Raw genomic sequence first — 18,416 nt, forward strand, 5'->3', positions numbered from 1 at the left:
GATGTTGCGATTTTTCTGTTGCAATGTGACAATATTCTTGTAGTGATCTTTTAAATAATTATAACCTGAATTTTGTAATAATTAAAAAATTACTATATCCTATGTGACAGTTATTTATGCATTCTATTAGCTGACGTGGCAGATTTATAGAGTATTTCGGGTGATCATAGTCTAAAAATAAAATTTCTAGCAAAATACAATTCTGAAAATATATATACGGTCGCCTAACATAATAAATATCCTTCTATGTTATAGTTTATCTCTGTCGTATATCAAATCATATCCCCTATATTATTTACCATGTATATAACTATATATTAACGTCGGTTTTTGTATTGTATCACGATACAGACAACATTCATAAGAACACACTCATATACGAACAAAAAATAATAGGCGATTATTCACAGCGTGGGTCGTAGGTACACATTCATACACGAACACATTCATAACAACCCACGTTTTGGATATATAAAACCAGTCATATCATATATGAACACATCGATAAGAATTTACCGGCAAAAAGGTTAGTAGGTTTTTGTATTGTTATTGTTTGTTCTCTGTGGCCTATATATTTTAATTGAACCGAATTCTAAACAATGTAATAATCCGACCGGTTTTGAATTATAATGTTCTCTTCCCAATTATACACACATTCAATAAATCTAAATTAATCAAGTTTTAATTATATATTCATTATTAACAGGTTCGTTTAAGGAAGTTATGGTTCGTATTAAATTTATTATTGAATGTATATTTACTTGATAAGTAATTCTATTTTATTGAATGTAAGTGAATACCTTATATATTAATTGAAAAATATTACAACATTGTTTTATAGCTGGAGTTGGAAGTTGATTCCAAGATGGTGGTGGAGTTTCTTACGACAGGGATTGAGGATGAGCATCCGCTGTTTTTCCTGGTACGCCTGTGCCATGGCTTCTTGACAAGGGACTGGTTGGTCCGTATCGTTTATGTGTTCAGGGAAGCAAACCGTATAGCAGATGGTTTGGCTAACCTGACTTTTTCTTTCCGCTTGGGTTTCAGAGTTTTGATGTTGCTCCTTTAGATGTTGCTACGTTGTTGAATGAGGATGTTGATGGACCTTTAAGGCCAAGACAAACTCGTATGTATACTTAAAGTTTGATTCATAATAAAGATTGAGAGATTTCTCCCATTTTCACACCAAAAAAGTGTCACCATGGAAATAAAATTCACAATTTTTAGAAAATAAGTTGGTCCATCTCAATTTATATTATATTTTTATTAAATTAACGATCAAATTGATAAATAGTGTACAAAAACATATTTGCACGCTTTCTTTAAATAAAAACTACATAATTGCCTAATATGATAACATATATATGACAATTAATGATTATGAATAATAAATACTCAATAACATTTTTTGTATCTTAGCTACTTTTGTTTGATTTTATATTATTAAAATATATTAAATAATCATATTAACCCTATAATAAAAAAATTAGATTTTTTTCTTATATGTTATATTTTGAATTTTTTAAAACGAATATAAATTATTAGAAATTTTAAAATACCATTTTGAAAAATTTGTGATCAATGAATTAATTTGTTTTGTTATAACAGAATACAAATGATCGTAAAATTTTATTGATATGAATTTTAATTTAATAACTATTCAAATTAAATTATATATATATATTGAGAGACATTACAACATTGTTTTGTATCCACGTGTCACCATGAGAATAAAATTCATAATTTAGAAAAATAGGTTGACATTACAACATTGTTTTCTATACATTTAAAATATTTTCTCTGAATTTCCTTTTTTTTGCCATGAAAAATAGTACTTAACTATTTAAATACCAAATTAGAACGTTAACTAAAGGTTAAGATAATATACAGCTAAACAAAAATTATTATACAATCAAATTTAAATCTAAAACAATAAAATAAATAACTTAATAGATTATCACATTGAAAATAAACCAATATTATCATGTCAACAAATTTTAGTTTTTCCATTACTATTTTGTTAGAATGAGAAGTTTAAATAATTTCTTTTTGAAAATATCATCATATTTTTACGGGGTTTTATTGGATAACCCAGTGTCATGTCACAGGTTAATGGCAGATTTCATGATTTTATCAAATTTTTAACTAAAGGGGGTTTTCACTAAATTTAAACCAGATATATACGAGTCACCGAGTTTATCTGTTCGACCGTGGATTTAAATTGAATATGAAAACAGATTTCTAATGACAGATTTCTTAATTTTATTAGATTTTTAATTAAAGGGGTTTTCACTAAATATAAACCTGATTGTATACGGGTCATCGAATTTACGTGTTCGACCGTGGATTTATCAAATATCAAAAAAATAATATTTTTTTTATAAATCACATAATATACCGTACTAAAAGGACTTAAATAATTGGACAAATAAACAGATCCATATATTTAAATGTAGATACACTATTAGCCCTTGGCATTCATGGATAATTTTAAAAAATTAGGATTTAAAAATTCTGGTAATTCGTTTGGGTAATTCAGTTTATAAATTGTATTTTAGGAAATTTGGTTATTCAGAAATTAAATATAATTAATATTTGTTGGTATATAATATGTATTTTAAAAATTTTGGTTACTCATTTTCTTTTCGTTCGGTTCCATTTCGATATTTTTGGTTGCGGAGATAGAAACTCGATTTAGTTATTTATGAGCTTCGGCTCGATTTGGTTTCATTTTTTTATTCTTCAATTCCAGATAAATATGTTTATACCTGTACACTTTATACATAAATTTATACAAACAATTTTTTTTTTTAATTTCAAAAGTAAACCCGCGCTTTCAAAATGCGGAACAAAATCTAGTATATAATTAATCAGGAACTTGATCAACATTGTCAATAGACTAAATACCAGAAAATAAATGTATAAGAATAATTAAGATGCATCCTGAATATTCAGACCAACATATAGTTACATTTTCAAGAATAGAAACTATATATCCAATTCACGAAAAACTTATTTAAGCAACAAAAATCCAACAAAACACACAACAATGATTTAGAAACATAAATAAGATCTAAACAATATCAAATAAAATTAATTCCACACTTAGTAGTAATTCATCAAGGTCATCAGTTGAATCTCCTGCAGTTTCTCCTAATTTCACCAGCACGACCGGTAAGCACATCAACGGCTCCCATCTTTATCATTGACCTAACGAACTGACGTTTAAAGAAGGCATTGTTGTTAGCATATCGAGCCACAACACCACGAGTCTGTCGGTCTGTTGCAAGCCGCTGGTCAACCTGCAGCACTCCTCTCCTTTTACGGAGCTGCTTGAAGAATTGGTTGTCGAACCTTAGTGGAGTCGACTGGTCTAGTGCCGCTGACGCGCTGTTTCTACATGTGTTCCTTAAGCTATATCGCAAGAAAAATCACACATTCACATTATTATTTCTACGAGTTGAAATAATAAATTTCGTTTTGAATGTTTAACTAATTTGCTTATATTTTTCATGGAAAACTCGTTTCGAACTTTATTTAAAATGCATTTTAAGAAATCCAAAATTTTGGAAATATATAACGTTAAATATAGGTTATTTTTTAAAAAGATTATGTCAACCATGTAAATGGCATATTTTTATATAATCAAAACTGGGTACCTATTGATGATTTCAGAAATTATAAAATTAACATTTTCAACATTTAAATGCGTTAACTAGGATAAAATAAAATTTTAAATCCTCTCCAACTTTAGAATTTTGTTCATTCTTATTTAACTTTTTCCCAATAAATTCAATACTAAATTTGGTTGATTTAAGAATTACCTGGAAACCAAAGCTGGGTCCATGGACGGATCAGGTCGTCCGGTACCCTGGAAATTAGTGATCCGGTCATTGAACAGACCACAGTTTCCCTGACCAACGGTATGTGCTCCTATAAGAGCCACAGCGTCGAACACGTTCATCCCTTTGTTCGTGAACAAACTGACGGCTCCGGCGACTGAGATTGTTGGACCCGGAAGGGCCACGTCAACATTGTTTGAGACCAAACCATCGCGCCTTCCCGTGGGAATGCTGTAGCTCGGGCCTCCGGCTAAGGCTACGGAGTCACGTGTCGCTAATGTGATGATGTCAGCGCACGAGACCGTGGATGGACACGCGGCCTCTAGCTGAGCCTTGATGCGGTCGATCAGGTCAAATTCTCTAACGCTTCCGTTTGGTCCGGCCGTTTTCTCAGAGTTGGTTGAGTCAATGAGAAGGGAAGCGTCACAGCCCTACGAAGAATGAACAATCATATATTAAAATAAGAATAACCGGACTAAATGATAGTATATGATATGAAATTCATGTAATTTTATGAGTTTTGTTTAAAATGCTTTCATTATACAGTATGCTGTTTTGTCCAACATCCTCTGTTTAAACTAAAAATTAACATGAATCTTTTGGACATGTTTGAGCCGTATCAGAATGTTATAGGTTAGATTATTACCCTAACGAAACAATCGTGAAAATGCATACGGAGCAAAGCGGCAGTGACGGTTTGGTCAACACCAAACCGTTGGCGCACCAGATTGCGAACGATAGTCTCGGCTTGAGGGCATGACTGGCTATAAAACCCGACTCGCAGTTGAGCAAGTGCGATCGGGAAAATAAAGAAAAGTACAAGAAGAGAAGAAAACTTCACCATTTTTATTGATATGAAGTTTTTCTTCTAAGTATTTTGCTTTTGCTTCTTGTGGAAGGGATTGTTAGACATTAATTTGTGATCAACCATAAGGTATAAATACTAAAACTCAACCGCTGGAAAATATAATTTAAGTTTTTAAAACTAACCCATTTCCTATATGTTCCGAAGACATGCGAAAGTCAAAAGTTATATTAATATTGAGAGAAATAAGCTCTAGAAACGTTTGCAAAGGCGTGCGAGCGACTTGGTGAACATTTCTTCGCCATGTTGTAATTTTCATTAATATACTTTATACTTATATGCTGAAGATTTGATCCAGCTATGTTGATAAATGTAGAATTGTAATTAATTACATGGTATATAAGGGTGACAGTATTATCGTAATATATATCACTTCCAGTTTTCCCTTGCTGGTTTCGATTTTGGAAAAAAAATTGTTTAGGTCAATAAAATGGAAAGAGTTAATTTAAATTATATATATGAAAGTACATTAAACGGGTTTTCACTAAAACCACTTGGCTCTAGCATATTTATTTTAAATTTTTATATACATTAATAAGACTTTATACTATGATTGAGAATAATTTGATTAAAGTTTTAGACATTACCGTTAATTGTACCTGTTTCATTTAATTTTAGCCAATGGCACATGTACAACAACCGAAATAATTGCACCACAACTACTTACGAATTGAGTTAGCATTTTAATTTTATTAAAACTATTTTAATGGATTTTGCTCTACTGAATAGACGATTAACCGAATAATATACCAACAACAATTGTTCCATGTCATGTACCCACAGGTTGGGTATTTGAGTTGTTTAGTCGTCAAATTATAATTCCATTAGTAGTTAAAATCGAAAGGATCAACTTGTTGTTAAACCGTATACGGCATGGCTAAGGATGATAGACTAATTTTAGTTACGATTTATCGTTTATAAATTTTATGTGTCCGTAAATATTGTGTTCCTGAAATTTGTATAATATATTGTATTTATGATCATAATTTGTAACTAATATCAACTAATGTATTTTAGTCAGTGTTTTGAAACCCGACTCGGATCCACGGTTGAACAGGTAAATCCGGCGACCTGAAATAAAACCGATTTATATTTTGTAAAAAACCCAAAATTTAAAAACCCGTAAAACCCTGCAAAAACCCATCAAAACCCGAAATCCGGTACCGGTTGAACCAATAAATAATTTTATATTTTTAAAAGTTTTTAATTATGTTTTTAAATTTTATTTTAGATTCTAAATTTCTAATAAAAAATTAAATTTTTTTCAGTCTCTTTATTCCCCTGCTATTCTCTACTGATTTAGTATCTTTTTTTCTTTTTTATTTTTTGATTTTCTTCTTATTTTGTTTATTATAAATTTGTAGTACTAGGTTTACGTATTCTAAATCATATGTATAATGTTTGTTGATAAGTTTTACAATTTAGATTAAACTTTCTGATTTTTAATCTATATAATACCAATTACACTATTTTATTTGTGATTTTTAGATTTTGATGAAGATTTCACTATGACACCGGAAGAAAATGAAGTGAACTATGATAGAGAGAACCAAAATTAGTAGATGTGATTTGGTATTATTTTATTTTCGTTATTGAAAATTTATTATAATAATGTTTTACTTTTAGTTTAATTTATTATTCACATTAGACATAAATATTTATGAATTTTACTCTTTATTTTTTTGACGTTATAACTCTTAACTAATTACAATTTTTTTTAAATAGTCTAAACTATTTTTTTGATATTTTGTATATCAAAATGAAAATAAAATATAAATAGTAAAGTTAAAAATTTTCTAAATGTTTTTTAAACATAAAGTATATACATATCCAAACTATTATTTTAAGTTTTAATTTTTTTTTAGAAAATATTAACTTTAGTGTCTATATTTTTATTTTCATAGCCAATATATTATTATATAATTAAATTAATTTATTTATTAATCTGTGATTTACCCGGGGTCGACTCGATAATCCAGTAATCCGATAAATCGTCCGGTTCAATGTACGGGTCGGTTTTCAAAACATTGAATTTAGTTGTAATTCAGTGTCAAAATAAAGCGAGAAAATATAAATCATTATATGGACTCCTCGTTATATCTTCTTATGTGATAATTTTAACGAATCGAAAAGAAATAAACACGCATGGACAGTACAATACAATCATCTAAGCTTTAAAGTACACTTCTTTTACAAATAAAAACCATTTCTGAAATTTATAAATAAAAACTTTAGAAATTTATCTACAATTTCAACACTTTTAACGTCAAAATCCCAAAATATACGTGACCGCAAATCCGGTGCATAATGAGGAAAAGAAGGAAAGTTGTAAACTTGAGAAAAAGCGACAATGAGGTTTGGAAATAGTATATGATACATTACATTATATTATATGGTTTATAAAATTAAGAGATTATTTCAAAGCCGGTTTCGTGGCGAAATGTGTGAAGAAGCCGTCACGGGCGGTACTGATGATTTGCTTGCAATTTTTGCAATATGTGACATAATATAGGGTTTTTATCACAACTAACCTAAGAATTCAAGTCAATTGCAAAACCAATCTCTTTTTTTTTCTCATTACTATTCATCAGTGAATTTTCCAGACCATCCTTATGTTTTCGAAATATTTACAAAACTACCATTATTTTTTTTTTTAATAAAATCGAAATTAGTAAAAACCAATTACACCTAAGGATCTTTCTTGTTTACAACAATGCTATCATCTTCAATTTTGCAACCAACCATTGAACCACCATGTTTGAGCTCATAAAATCTCAATAACTCAATTTAACCACTTTTTCTCTTCTCTAACTCAACAAATCTTTCATTTCCTCTACATTTCTATCTAAAAAAACTCTCACAACTTTCATTTTCATCTCACAAATTTCACATTTTCGAGTTTCTTCATTAGTAAATCGTCAAAGATGCTTCCTTTTGCTCAGTTTATGAGTTTGGACGGTTGAAAGGGTCGGAATCGAGGTTCACACCGGCAAAAGGTAGATGTTTACATGGTTTTCACCACTTTTTTCAGTCTGTGTCGCGATGGTAGACTGCTTTATATGTAGGGATGGCAATCAAAGGACCTGGACCGCGGGCCTGGCCCGTAAAGACTTGCTGGCGGGGCGGGATTGGACCTCCATTTGATAAGCCCGCAAAATTGCGGGCCTCGCGGGACGGGCTCAAAGCGGGACGGGTTCAAAGCGGGACGGGCTCAAAGCGGGACGGGTCGAAAGCGGGATGGGTTAAACCGCGGGATTTTACAGCAATACTAAGTCTCCATTTATGCTTTCACATGAGAGAGAGGAGAGAGAGAGAGAGAGAGAGAGAGAGAGAGAGAGAGAGAGAGAGAGAAGAGAGAGAGAGGAGAGAGAGAGAGAGAGAGAAGAGAGAGAGAGAGAGTAGAGAGAGAGAGAGAGAGAGAGAGAGAGAGAAGAGAGAGAGAGAGAGAGAGAGAGAGAGAGAGAGAGAGAGAGGAAGAGAGAGAGAGAGAGAGAGAGAGAGAAGAGAGAGAGAGAGAGAGAGAGAGAGAGAGAGAGGAGAGAGAGAGAGAGAGAGAGAGAGAGAGAGAGAGAGAGAGAGAGAGAGAGAGAGAGAGAGAGAGAGAGAGAGAGAGAGAGAGAGAGAGAGAGAGAGAGAGAGAGAGAGAGAGAGAGAGAGAGAGAGAGAGAGAGAGAGAGAGAGAGAGAGAGAGAGAGAGAAGGAGAGAGAGAGAAGAGAGAGAGAGAGAGAGGAGAGAGATTAGACACTATGGAATTCCATTGATGGTGGTTTCAGTATCGATGATGCTTTCCGGTCTCCTAAGTGCCTCTAATCTGCACTGTAGAGTTTTCTTCAAGTCATCATAAATGATAATAAATACATTTGTTTTGTATAAGTTTAATGTATTGATCTTATAAGAGTATATTCGATCATGTGCAAGATGAAAATCAATTCATGTCTATGTTTGTTTGTGCATGTAGAAATAAGCAATGTAATATTCGATGTCCCGCGGGACGGCCCGCGAAGGCCTGCATATTTCGCGGTACGGGATTGGACAGCTAGTTTAAGGACCGCATCCCGCGCGGGACAGGCCCGCCGTGTAACCGCCAGAAGTCGAACCCGCAGCGGTTCGGGACGGGACGGGACGGGAGAGCCCAATTGCCATCTCTATTTATATGTCTACACAAATGTGTAGACGTATGATTCCGTCTATTTGTCAACGAACAAGTCAGTTTCGCAATTGACCTTTTTAACTTTTTTTGTTACGCAGACTTCCCCAGCAGTCTACATCCTTACCTTTGACTACAAAAACAAAAATCTACGTAGACCTACCAAGACAGCTACGTAAAAGAGGTTGGTTTTACATTTGACCGAACTTTTGACTTTCTTAAGTAGACTTCAACGGAAGTCTACTAAATGTAGTCTGCCAATGAAGTCTACTTAAGGTCAGTTTTGCATTTGACCAAAACATTGACTTCGTTGAATAGGTTAGTTTTGTATTTGACTAAAATATTTTTAAATAAAATAAATATTTTTTAAATTGTAGACTTCCAATGCAGTCTACGCATTTTTCACAAAAAAATATAGACTGTTCGTGAAGTCTACATATTTATTTTGGTCAAATGCAAAACCAACCCATGGGTTTTGAAGTTAGACCTTATGCGAAGTCTACGAATCTGTAGACTACATATGAAATCTACATTCGAAAGTCAAACAATGGTCAATTGCAAAACCAACCTATGGGTTTTGAAGTTAGACCTTATGCGAAGTCTACGAAACATGTAGACTACATATGAAATCTACCTTCGAAAGTCAAAACTTGGGTGAATTCTGGTCAATAATAAAAACTAACCTTTTTAATGTGGTAGACTGAAACGGAAGTCTAAATGTATAAAGTCAAAACTTGGATGAGTTTCTGGTCAAATAAAAAAAGTAACCCGTAAATTTTTCAATTGCAAAAATTAACCCAAAAAGTAGACTGACACGGACGTCTACACTGTCGTAGACTGACACGAACGTCTACACTGTCGTAGACTGATTGAAAAGTCTACGTAGGAAAATAAATTAAAACTGAATTTACGTATTATTCATAAAGTTCATTCTAGATTTTTTTGTTTGAAAGTGTGTGTTAGTTAATCCTAATAGGTTGGAGTGATTTTGAAAAGAAAAACTGTTGTAGTTATGAAATTATAATACTTTTGATTTCACAATGTTGTTAGGTGTTAACTGTAGACATAATTGTAAGTCTACATTAATATTTATTCGCTAATTGCATAAATTTATATTCTTTTGCAGGAAATGACTCAATTATCGGCCGTATACGGAGAATGAGTGGAGAAAGGCTCATTGTGGGAGTTTGTGGTCAATAAAAAAAGGGAGGGAGAATGTTCCCTTTGAAAGATGGTTGTACAAATGTTGAACTTCTTCAAATGGTACAAAAAGATTATGATCTAGACAAGAAAACCGAGAAGGTGGTGCTAACGTATTCTTTACCAGACGTCATTTTACAGCAAATGGCAGGATACTCCTCCTATGCATGTCATGAATGATAGACAAGTGCAGAATTTGATCGAGTTGTCTAAGACACACTGTGTACGCCTTTGTGTATCAAGCAGAGCCAAAGAGAAGCTGAAGATGGTGACGATGCTGATGTGTCTGATGATGAAGATGCTGATGAAGATGCTGATGAAGATGCTGATGAAGATAGTAATGCTGCTGACTATGTTCAAGAAAGTGGTGATGTTGCTGTTGATGTTGACGATGGTGTAAACTACAGTGATTATGGGAAAGTGAAAGGTGAGGAATCTGACGAGGATGCAAAAGAAACGCTGTATGATGGCCATAAAGCACAATGCTCTGGTAGTGAAAGAAGATCCTTGTCTCTTAATGACAATATATATGCCGTTCAGAGTTTTGCTAGTAAGGATGAGCTTGTTTCAAAGCTGAAGTCGATTGCTGTGAAGGGTAAATTTATATTCACAGCATATAAGACAACGAAAACTCTGTATGTGGCTAAGTGTAGTGTTCAAGGATGTGGTTGGAAGCTTAGAGCAAGTGTGAAGCATGGACCAAAGACATTTTGGGTGACAAAATATTTGAAAACTCATACTTGTTCAGTGGCGGATCGGATGGCTCAGCGGAAACATTATACTCCAAAATATGTTGCAAGGCTATTCATAGATCGGGTTGGGATTATAGATGGGCTTACACCGAAGCATATCAAAGACGCGATGAGGAACATGTTTGGGATGAGCCTAGATTACAACACTTCGTACCGAGCTCTATTAGCTGCCCAAGTGCTTGTGAGAGAAACAGCAGAAGATGGATATGAGAATCTGCCTTCTTATTTGCGTCAAATCGAGATGTCGAATCCGGGAACTGTCATATGTCTTGAGAAAGATGGTCAAAACAGATTCAAGTATCTATTCCTATCTTTTGGAGCTTCGATAGCTGGTTTTAACTACCTTAGGAGGGTTATTGTGGTGGATGGGACTCATCTATGTGGAAAGTATGAAGGTACCTTGCTAGTTGCGGCTGCTCAAGACGGTAACTTTCAGATATTTCCATTGGCTTTTGCGATTGTCGATGCAGAGAATGATGAGTCGTGGGAATGGTTTTTTACCAATTTGCGGAGGTGTGTTTCATCTGATTATCCTTTGGTGATAGTTTCTGACAGGCACGGTTCCATTAAGAAGGCCTGTGAGAAGGTTTTCCCTTGGGCAAAGCGAGGGATATGCTATTATCATCTACAACAGAACATAGTCCAAAAATTCAAGAGAAAGCACATGTTGTACTTGGTCAAAGGCGCTGCTTATGCACACACGCTATTCGATTTTGACCGCTACATGGATGAGATAAGGAGTATAAACCCTGCTCTTGCAACATATTTGGAGAATGCTGACGTCTCGTTATGGTCACGAGTTCACTTTCAAGGTGACCGATACAACATAAAGACTAGCAACATTGCAGAATCGATCAACTCAGCACTGAAGCCAGCCAAAGGATTTTCCATCTCATTCCTTCTAGAATTCATACGCGAAAAGCTAGGAAGGTGGTTCTATAAAAGGAGAGAAGATGCTTTGAGTCTCACATCACAACTTAGTCGGGGAGTTGAAAATTTGTTGGCTATTCGTGAAGAGTATGCAGATATGATGAGTGTGGAACAAATTGATGGTTGGCAGTTTCTTGTGAGGGGAGGACATCGAGATTATGTTGTTGACTTACAATTTCGGAGGTGTCAATGTGGTGTTTTTGATATTGAGAAGATACCTTGTTCACATGCCATTGCAGCTGCAAAGAATGTGAATATTCATGTCTCTACGCTGGTCTGTCCATCATATTCAAAGAATTATCTTTATGCAGCATACGCGGCCAATATCTTTCCCAAAAGTGACGTTTTCGAAGCTCCCACGGAGGACAAAAGTGATGATGCAGGAGCTACCACTGAGGACAGAAGTGATGATGAAGGAGCTACCGCAGAGGACAAAAGTGATGATGCAGGAGCTACCACTAAGGACAAATGCCTACCTCCGGAAGTCAAGCGTGGTCGGGGTAGGCAAAAGAAGTCGAGGTGGCAGTCTTGGCTAGAAATTTCCAGGATGAGGGGAAAGCAACCGCGAAAACTACACAAGGATTATAGTTCCTCCCAATGCAAACAACCGGGTCACACTCGTCCACACTGTCCAGGTTAAACCATATGGTGTCTTATGTCTATTATGTTGAATTTATCAGCTGTATTGCTTCTTTGGATGTTGTTTGTTTTGGATGCAATGGATGTTGTTTTATGTGTTTATCAGTTGTATTGATGTTATGGATGTTGTCTTATTGCTTTGGATGTTATCTTATGTTGTAATGTTACTCTCTTTTGTCGTGTAGACTAACGATTTAGTCTTCTTTTACTAATAGTAGACTTCTTTTGTGGTGTAGACTAACGAGTTAGTCTTCTTTTACTAATAGTATACTTCGTTTGTAATAAAAGCAAAGATGATATCTTTTGATAGATAGTCCAGTAGCAGAATTCTGTAAAAGTCTTCTGTAAAAGAAAACTAATACTTAAGTCTGCTACAAGAAAATTACATAAGTTTGTTACAACCAAAAGCCTGCTACATCAGTCTGTCTCTCAGCACAATACAAAAGTCAGGTACAAAATCCTACTACATCAGCCTACATATATCCGCTATATCCGCTGAGGAAAGTCACCTAAAAACCTTCATCCTTTCCTCACAATAGTCAAGTACCAAATCACTACATCAACCTAAATATATCCGATGAGGAAAGTCACAAAAAAAACTTCATCCTTTCCTCCTATTTGACCCAAACTTCATCCTTATCTTAGTCATAGACACCGAGATGATTGAAAACACGTTTCTCTGTGCCGTTGATGCTGGTCTCATCAAATATCTCACTCGCCAACTAACTCCTGATTGCCTTGATTTTCTTATCACACAGGTCATGAGGTGAGAATGCCACGCCAAGTGCATGACATTCTATATACTTCAAGCAATACACTCCACAGTCCCCGCTCTGGTAGTTTTGTGGTACCTTAGATGTTGAGACCCGCTCATGTGTGAAATAACCTGTGTACAACTCCCTCTCTTCACCGCAAGACATCATATGCAGCATGTACGGCACCATATGTGCAAAAGGCTTAACATGCTCGGCAATTTCTTCATCCTTAGCGTAACAAACATCACTATCCCAAATCACTATGTGTCTCCTCGGAATTGATATCCAGCAAGCTACCCAATGATTACCCTTGACAAATAATGGAGTATATATATCATCAATCTCCTGCGCCCATGTCTTATCTGATCTGCAATATGCTGGTTCCTCGCCAGTGTAGTAGTTTAAGGCCCCAGAAGGGAGTAGTCTACCGGATTCGTCAGGACTGGCAAGAAACTCTGAGTAACCTGATGTCCAAATTTGAGAAAATGTAGCATCCAGGAAGCAAACTCTGTCTGACCTAAACCATTCTGGGTGCTTTGTGTATCGAAGTCTTAAGAGATTTATTCCAGCATCCATGTGCTGCATTTACAAAATTTGCATTTCAAAATGAGAGACAGGCTACATCAAAGGAAAACTTCTACAAATAAGAGAAGGCTACAACAAAGAAGAGAAGGCTACCACAAAGGAAGACTTTTACATGCGAGAGAAGGCTACATACCGTGTCATTCAACCATTTTTTAGGAGTTAATAGTGTGTAGAACCAAAAACTTGAAGAACCTTTCACCCTCTGTCGCCATTTGCTGTCAATAATCAAATCATGAAATTAAAACACTACCAAGTCCTTTAAATAAATAGCAGCTATATAAGGTTGGATGACTTACGGGTCAAGTTGCAGCCAATCGATAAGAACAGAGAGCTTTGGTTTATCAACACCAGCAAATGGGTTATAACCCAGGCCTCGGTACGGCTGGTTAGGTATGATAACCTTTGTCGTGCTGTTTCCAGCAAAAGGAGATTGCTGAGTTGCAGCAAGCCTACGTTGCCTATCACTCCTAGCACGGGCCACAATGCAAGCAGCTCTCACTTTTTTTTTTAACTTGTTTCAGTTTTTTCACAGAACCAAAATCAATGCCTGTTTGATATTTGTCTACTACAACAACACTTATGTCTCCATTCCCATTCTCACTCTGCATTTGTTTTCAGTAAAAAAACACAGATTAATAACCAAAAGAGAACATTCAAATAACAGCCATTAAAAACATACATTAATATCCAGTACAAACCAAAAGAGAAGAGTCAAATGCATAAGTTTTTTTCTTTTTCAAGGTCCCAAATTCAAGAGAAAACAAGTTATTTCTTTTTCACTGATTTTTTTCCTCTTTTGGTACTAACCACAGTGTCTTTGGCTTTGGCTCTTGTTGTCATTCTGGCGGGTTTAGGAGGTGCTTCCTCAGCTCTGCTTTCTTCACCATGTCCTCCCTATCTTTGTCTCCATTAGATACATCAGCAGATGAACCATCCTTTCTGTGGTCTTCCTTCCAACCTTCTTGCACAATCTTTTCAAGATGTCCCATCTTCGCAGTAAGGCCCTCAAGCCTGTCGGATTGTGTCTTCAAAGTGTTGTTCACAGTGCTCAGCTCCTCAACCATGGTAGAAGTCAGGCCAGTAAGCCACTGAGCTATTTCTGCTTTCATGGTCTCCACATCCAGGCCATGGGACTGACGAGCCTTTTTGATTGATACTCCCTCAGACTCAGTGGGTGAAGGGGACAATGCCACCTTGCTTTGCTCCATCTGACCAGCGTCTGTTTTCATCGGATGGATCTCCACCTTCACATTTGTCCACAGTTTTGTTCCGACAAGAGGCCAGTGACTTTCTTCCCACACCCAGTGTCTATTAAACATTGCCTTCACTATGTTATCAGCCTTTTGGTCTTCCCGATCACCATCCCAGAGAGGAAACATTTCAGAGAGGTCCTTCAAAGCAAAGTTGTTAACCCTAGTCTGCGGAAAAAAATAATAATGTCAGTATAAAACCATATGAAGAAAATAATATTGTGTTGTTGAAAAAAAAACATGAATCATACCTGTTTAACAATATTTTCCTTCAGATATCTCTTGCCTCTATTACCAGAGTAGGCAAGTAAAGGTGGGGTCGGAGTACCTTCTATAGGGTCACCAAACTTTGCTGCGAATTCAGGGAGACACCAATAGACCCAGACTTGAAGCACCTGAACAAAGCCTTCCATAGCATAGGAAGGTTTGGCCAAGTCTAAACCCTTCACCGAATCCATCAAGAATTTAAACGCTACCCTTCCCCACGGATAAGCTTTAAAAGCTTCTAGATCCATCACCAACCTAGCCAGGCTAGCACATGTAGGTGACGAGCTTCTTGGTGCTTGGATGAAGCCAGCGTAGATGGCTTGATACCCTAAACGCAGCCGATCATTTCGAGACCATGTTTCACACATCTGACACGCTGTGGTTAATTCCTCGATACTTGGCCCCCGGTCGAAATGCACTCCCATCTTCCCCCAAAATGCTCTCATCTCATCTGTTACCTCAACCAGCGGATTCTCGAGATTCTTCACATACTTACAGTTCAGCCCTGTTATCTCTTCAAATTCATGCAGACAAAACCTCGCTGGTCGAACACCTACTAGACTCCACAACTCGTACTTCTTCTTGCAATCAAGCTGATAACTCAGTATATAGTGCACCAACCATGAAGCCCATCCAAAATCCAATTCGTGGAACTTCAAGAACACTCCTACTGTGGAGTTCTTGAGCTCCTCCCATTCATCTTCGTTGAGTGCTTTTTTAAGAGCAGAGAAGAGCTTGCTGTTATCACTGTAGTAGGTAATGCTTTTACCCGGAACAGGTTCCTGCCCTACAGTATACATCCTCGGTGGGAAATCAAGGTTATCCATTTTGAAGTCTGCAGCAACAAGACAAACAAAAAATTGAACTCGTACTCTAGAAGTCTACAAATTCGATAAGAAGTTTACAAGAGAAGTCTACAAGCTCGATAAGAAGTTTACAAGAGAAGTCTACAAGCTCGATAAGAAGTTTACAAGAGAAGTCTACAAGCTCGATAAGAAGTTTACAAGAGAAGTCTACAAATTCAAAATGAAGTCAACGCGAGAAGCAGAGATGGATTAGAACTCAAGAGAAGCAGAGATGGATTATAACTCAATAGAAGCAGAGATGAAGTCTACATATCGACAATGATGTCTACCTTAGAGTTGAGTGACCGGAAGCAGAGATGGATTAGAGAAGATCCGCCCTTAGAGAAATGGATCTGAGACTGGCCGACACAGATCTGAAACAAAAAAAACTAAAAAATTAGTAAACAAACTAAGAGACAAGTCAACTAGTTGTTAAACGCGAGAAGACAGAGAGAGATGAAGTACCGTCCGTGAGACTGACCGGACGAGAAGAACCGTTCGTTGGAAGTCGCCGGCGCAGATCTGGAAAAGAAAAAAGTAAAGGAGGTTTAGAGGAGGTTGCTAGCGATGGAGCGGTCGAAGCAGAGAGATAATTAACTTACTGAGCCGACAGTGGTGGAGACGTGGTGGCCGACGGAGACTACTTTAAGCGGCGGAGACGTGGTGGCTAGAGTTCACCGGAAATCGCCATGAGAGAGAAACGGCGTGGATTAGGGTTTTTTACCCGACAAGCTTGAGAAAGAGTATTTATATGCTAGGTTAATTTTCTGGTTAGGTTAGAAAAGGTTTGGTTTACGGTTTACTTCGTTTAGGTTAATTATTTTGGTTAAATCCGGTTAAGTTAAATTTTGTGTGTAGACTTCTTCGTATGTCTACCACGATTTTTGTCTGGTTTTTTTAAAAATATTTAAAATATGATTTACCAATTTTTTTATAATTTTAAATAGACTGACAAAGACGTCTACAGATTTATAGACTTTACTATAGGTCTACGAAACCCTAAACCACAAATCTCAAACCCTAAATAGTTTGCTTGATACTCAAAAAGTCTATCAAATACCAATTTTTTATAATTTTAAATAGGGCTCCCTTTTAAATATTCATAATATGTGTTACAAAAAAAAGTATGATTGTGTAGACTTCTTCGTATGTCTACAAGTAGAGAACTTGGTTACACACAATATAAACGAGAGTCAAAGTGACATACAAGTTGTTACACAATAAAATAAGTTGAGAATTTAGTCATACAGATTAAAAACGAGAGTTAAAGTGACATTACAACCGAGTCATACACATTACATAAAGACGACAAGGAGACCTATGAAAATTAAGACCATAACCATAACCGCAACAAAGTAATCAAAGCTACACTTTGATTTATTCTTAGCCAACTCACAGACCATGTTCTCTAGTCTAAGAAGTTTCTGCTCAGTTTCAAAGTCAGCATAGAAGTTCATAGAATCAACCTTCTCGGCTAACTGAAGGGTGTGTCTATCCCTGGCTCTCATCTCCTCCATTACAGCCTCATCCCACCACTTATAAACATGACACTCTCCATCATCTTTATTACTACATGTGTAGAACCTGCGCCCTGGATTGGTTCTACTAAAAGACGTAGCTAGCTGAGGTTGGCTCCCACAATAGCAAGTGTGAGGAAAACCGAATTCAACTTCAGGCTGCGGAGGGTACACAAACGCCTGACTGTGCTCGTACTCTAACTGAGCCTGGTCTTCCTGAATCAGAGCTTCTATTTCGTTGGAGTCACTGTCCGAGGCATCACCACCAAACGTTGCAGACTGTGAAGGTTGGCTATAGCTGTAATCAATACCCATCTCTAATAAAACCTGTAATTATAAAATGGCACATTCATTAAAACATAGCAGTAGATTAATTTGTAAAAGGTGACATACAAACCAACCACAGGGTGTAGATTATGTTCGCCATGTATATAAGTATGTTAGTTTTCAATTATAGATATGATTAATTTGATGGACAGTATGTAACTTATTCACATAGTCTAATCAAAATTCAGTCTAGCAGGAAGTCTACAATTTCATAATGAAGTCTACGCCAGAGGTCTACTTCGAAATGAAGTCTACATATCGGCAATGATGTCTACCTACCTTAGAGTTGACTAACCGGAAGCAGAGATGGATTAGAGAAGATCCGCCCTTAGAGAAATGGATCTTAGACTGGCCGACACAGATCTGAAACAAAAGAAACTAAAAAATTAGTAAACAAACTAAGAGACAAGTCAACTAGTTGTTAAACGCGAGAAGACAGAGAGAGATGAAGTACCGTCCGTGAGACTGACCGGACGAGAAGAACCGTTAGTTGG

The 18,416-nt window shown here is 36.1% G+C and overlaps 2 protein-coding genes across 2 annotated transcripts; one reads left to right on the forward strand and one right to left on the reverse strand.

The window, feature by feature from the left end:
- Window positions 1-2,904: 2,904 nt before the first annotated feature.
- On the reverse strand, window positions 2,905-4,806 carry LOC108840715 (peroxidase 57). The gene is made up of 3 exons (XM_018613542.2): window positions 4,489-4,806; window positions 3,825-4,273; window positions 2,905-3,414 (listed from the first exon to the last, which is right to left on the reverse strand). Exons 1-3 carry the CDS (start codon window positions 4,684-4,686, stop codon window positions 3,129-3,131), a joined length of 933 nt encoding a protein of 310 aa, XP_018469044.1. The 5' UTR covers window positions 4,687-4,806; the 3' UTR covers window positions 2,905-3,128.
- Window positions 4,807-10,070: 5,264 nt separating this feature from the next.
- On the forward strand, window positions 10,071-12,377 carry LOC130508593 (uncharacterized). The gene is made up of 2 exons (XM_057004175.1): window positions 10,071-10,157; window positions 10,302-12,377. The coding sequence occupies exons 1-2, from the start codon at window positions 10,071-10,073 to the stop codon at window positions 12,375-12,377; spliced, it is 2,163 nt and encodes a 720-aa protein (XP_056860155.1).
- The last annotated feature ends 6,039 nt before the right edge of the window (window positions 12,378-18,416 follow it).

The sequence above is a fragment of the Raphanus sativus genome, chromosome 2 (assembly GCF_000801105.2).
Source record: "Raphanus sativus cultivar WK10039 chromosome 2, ASM80110v3, whole genome shotgun sequence".
Classification (NCBI taxonomy): Eukaryota; Viridiplantae; Streptophyta; class Magnoliopsida; order Brassicales; family Brassicaceae; genus Raphanus; species Raphanus sativus.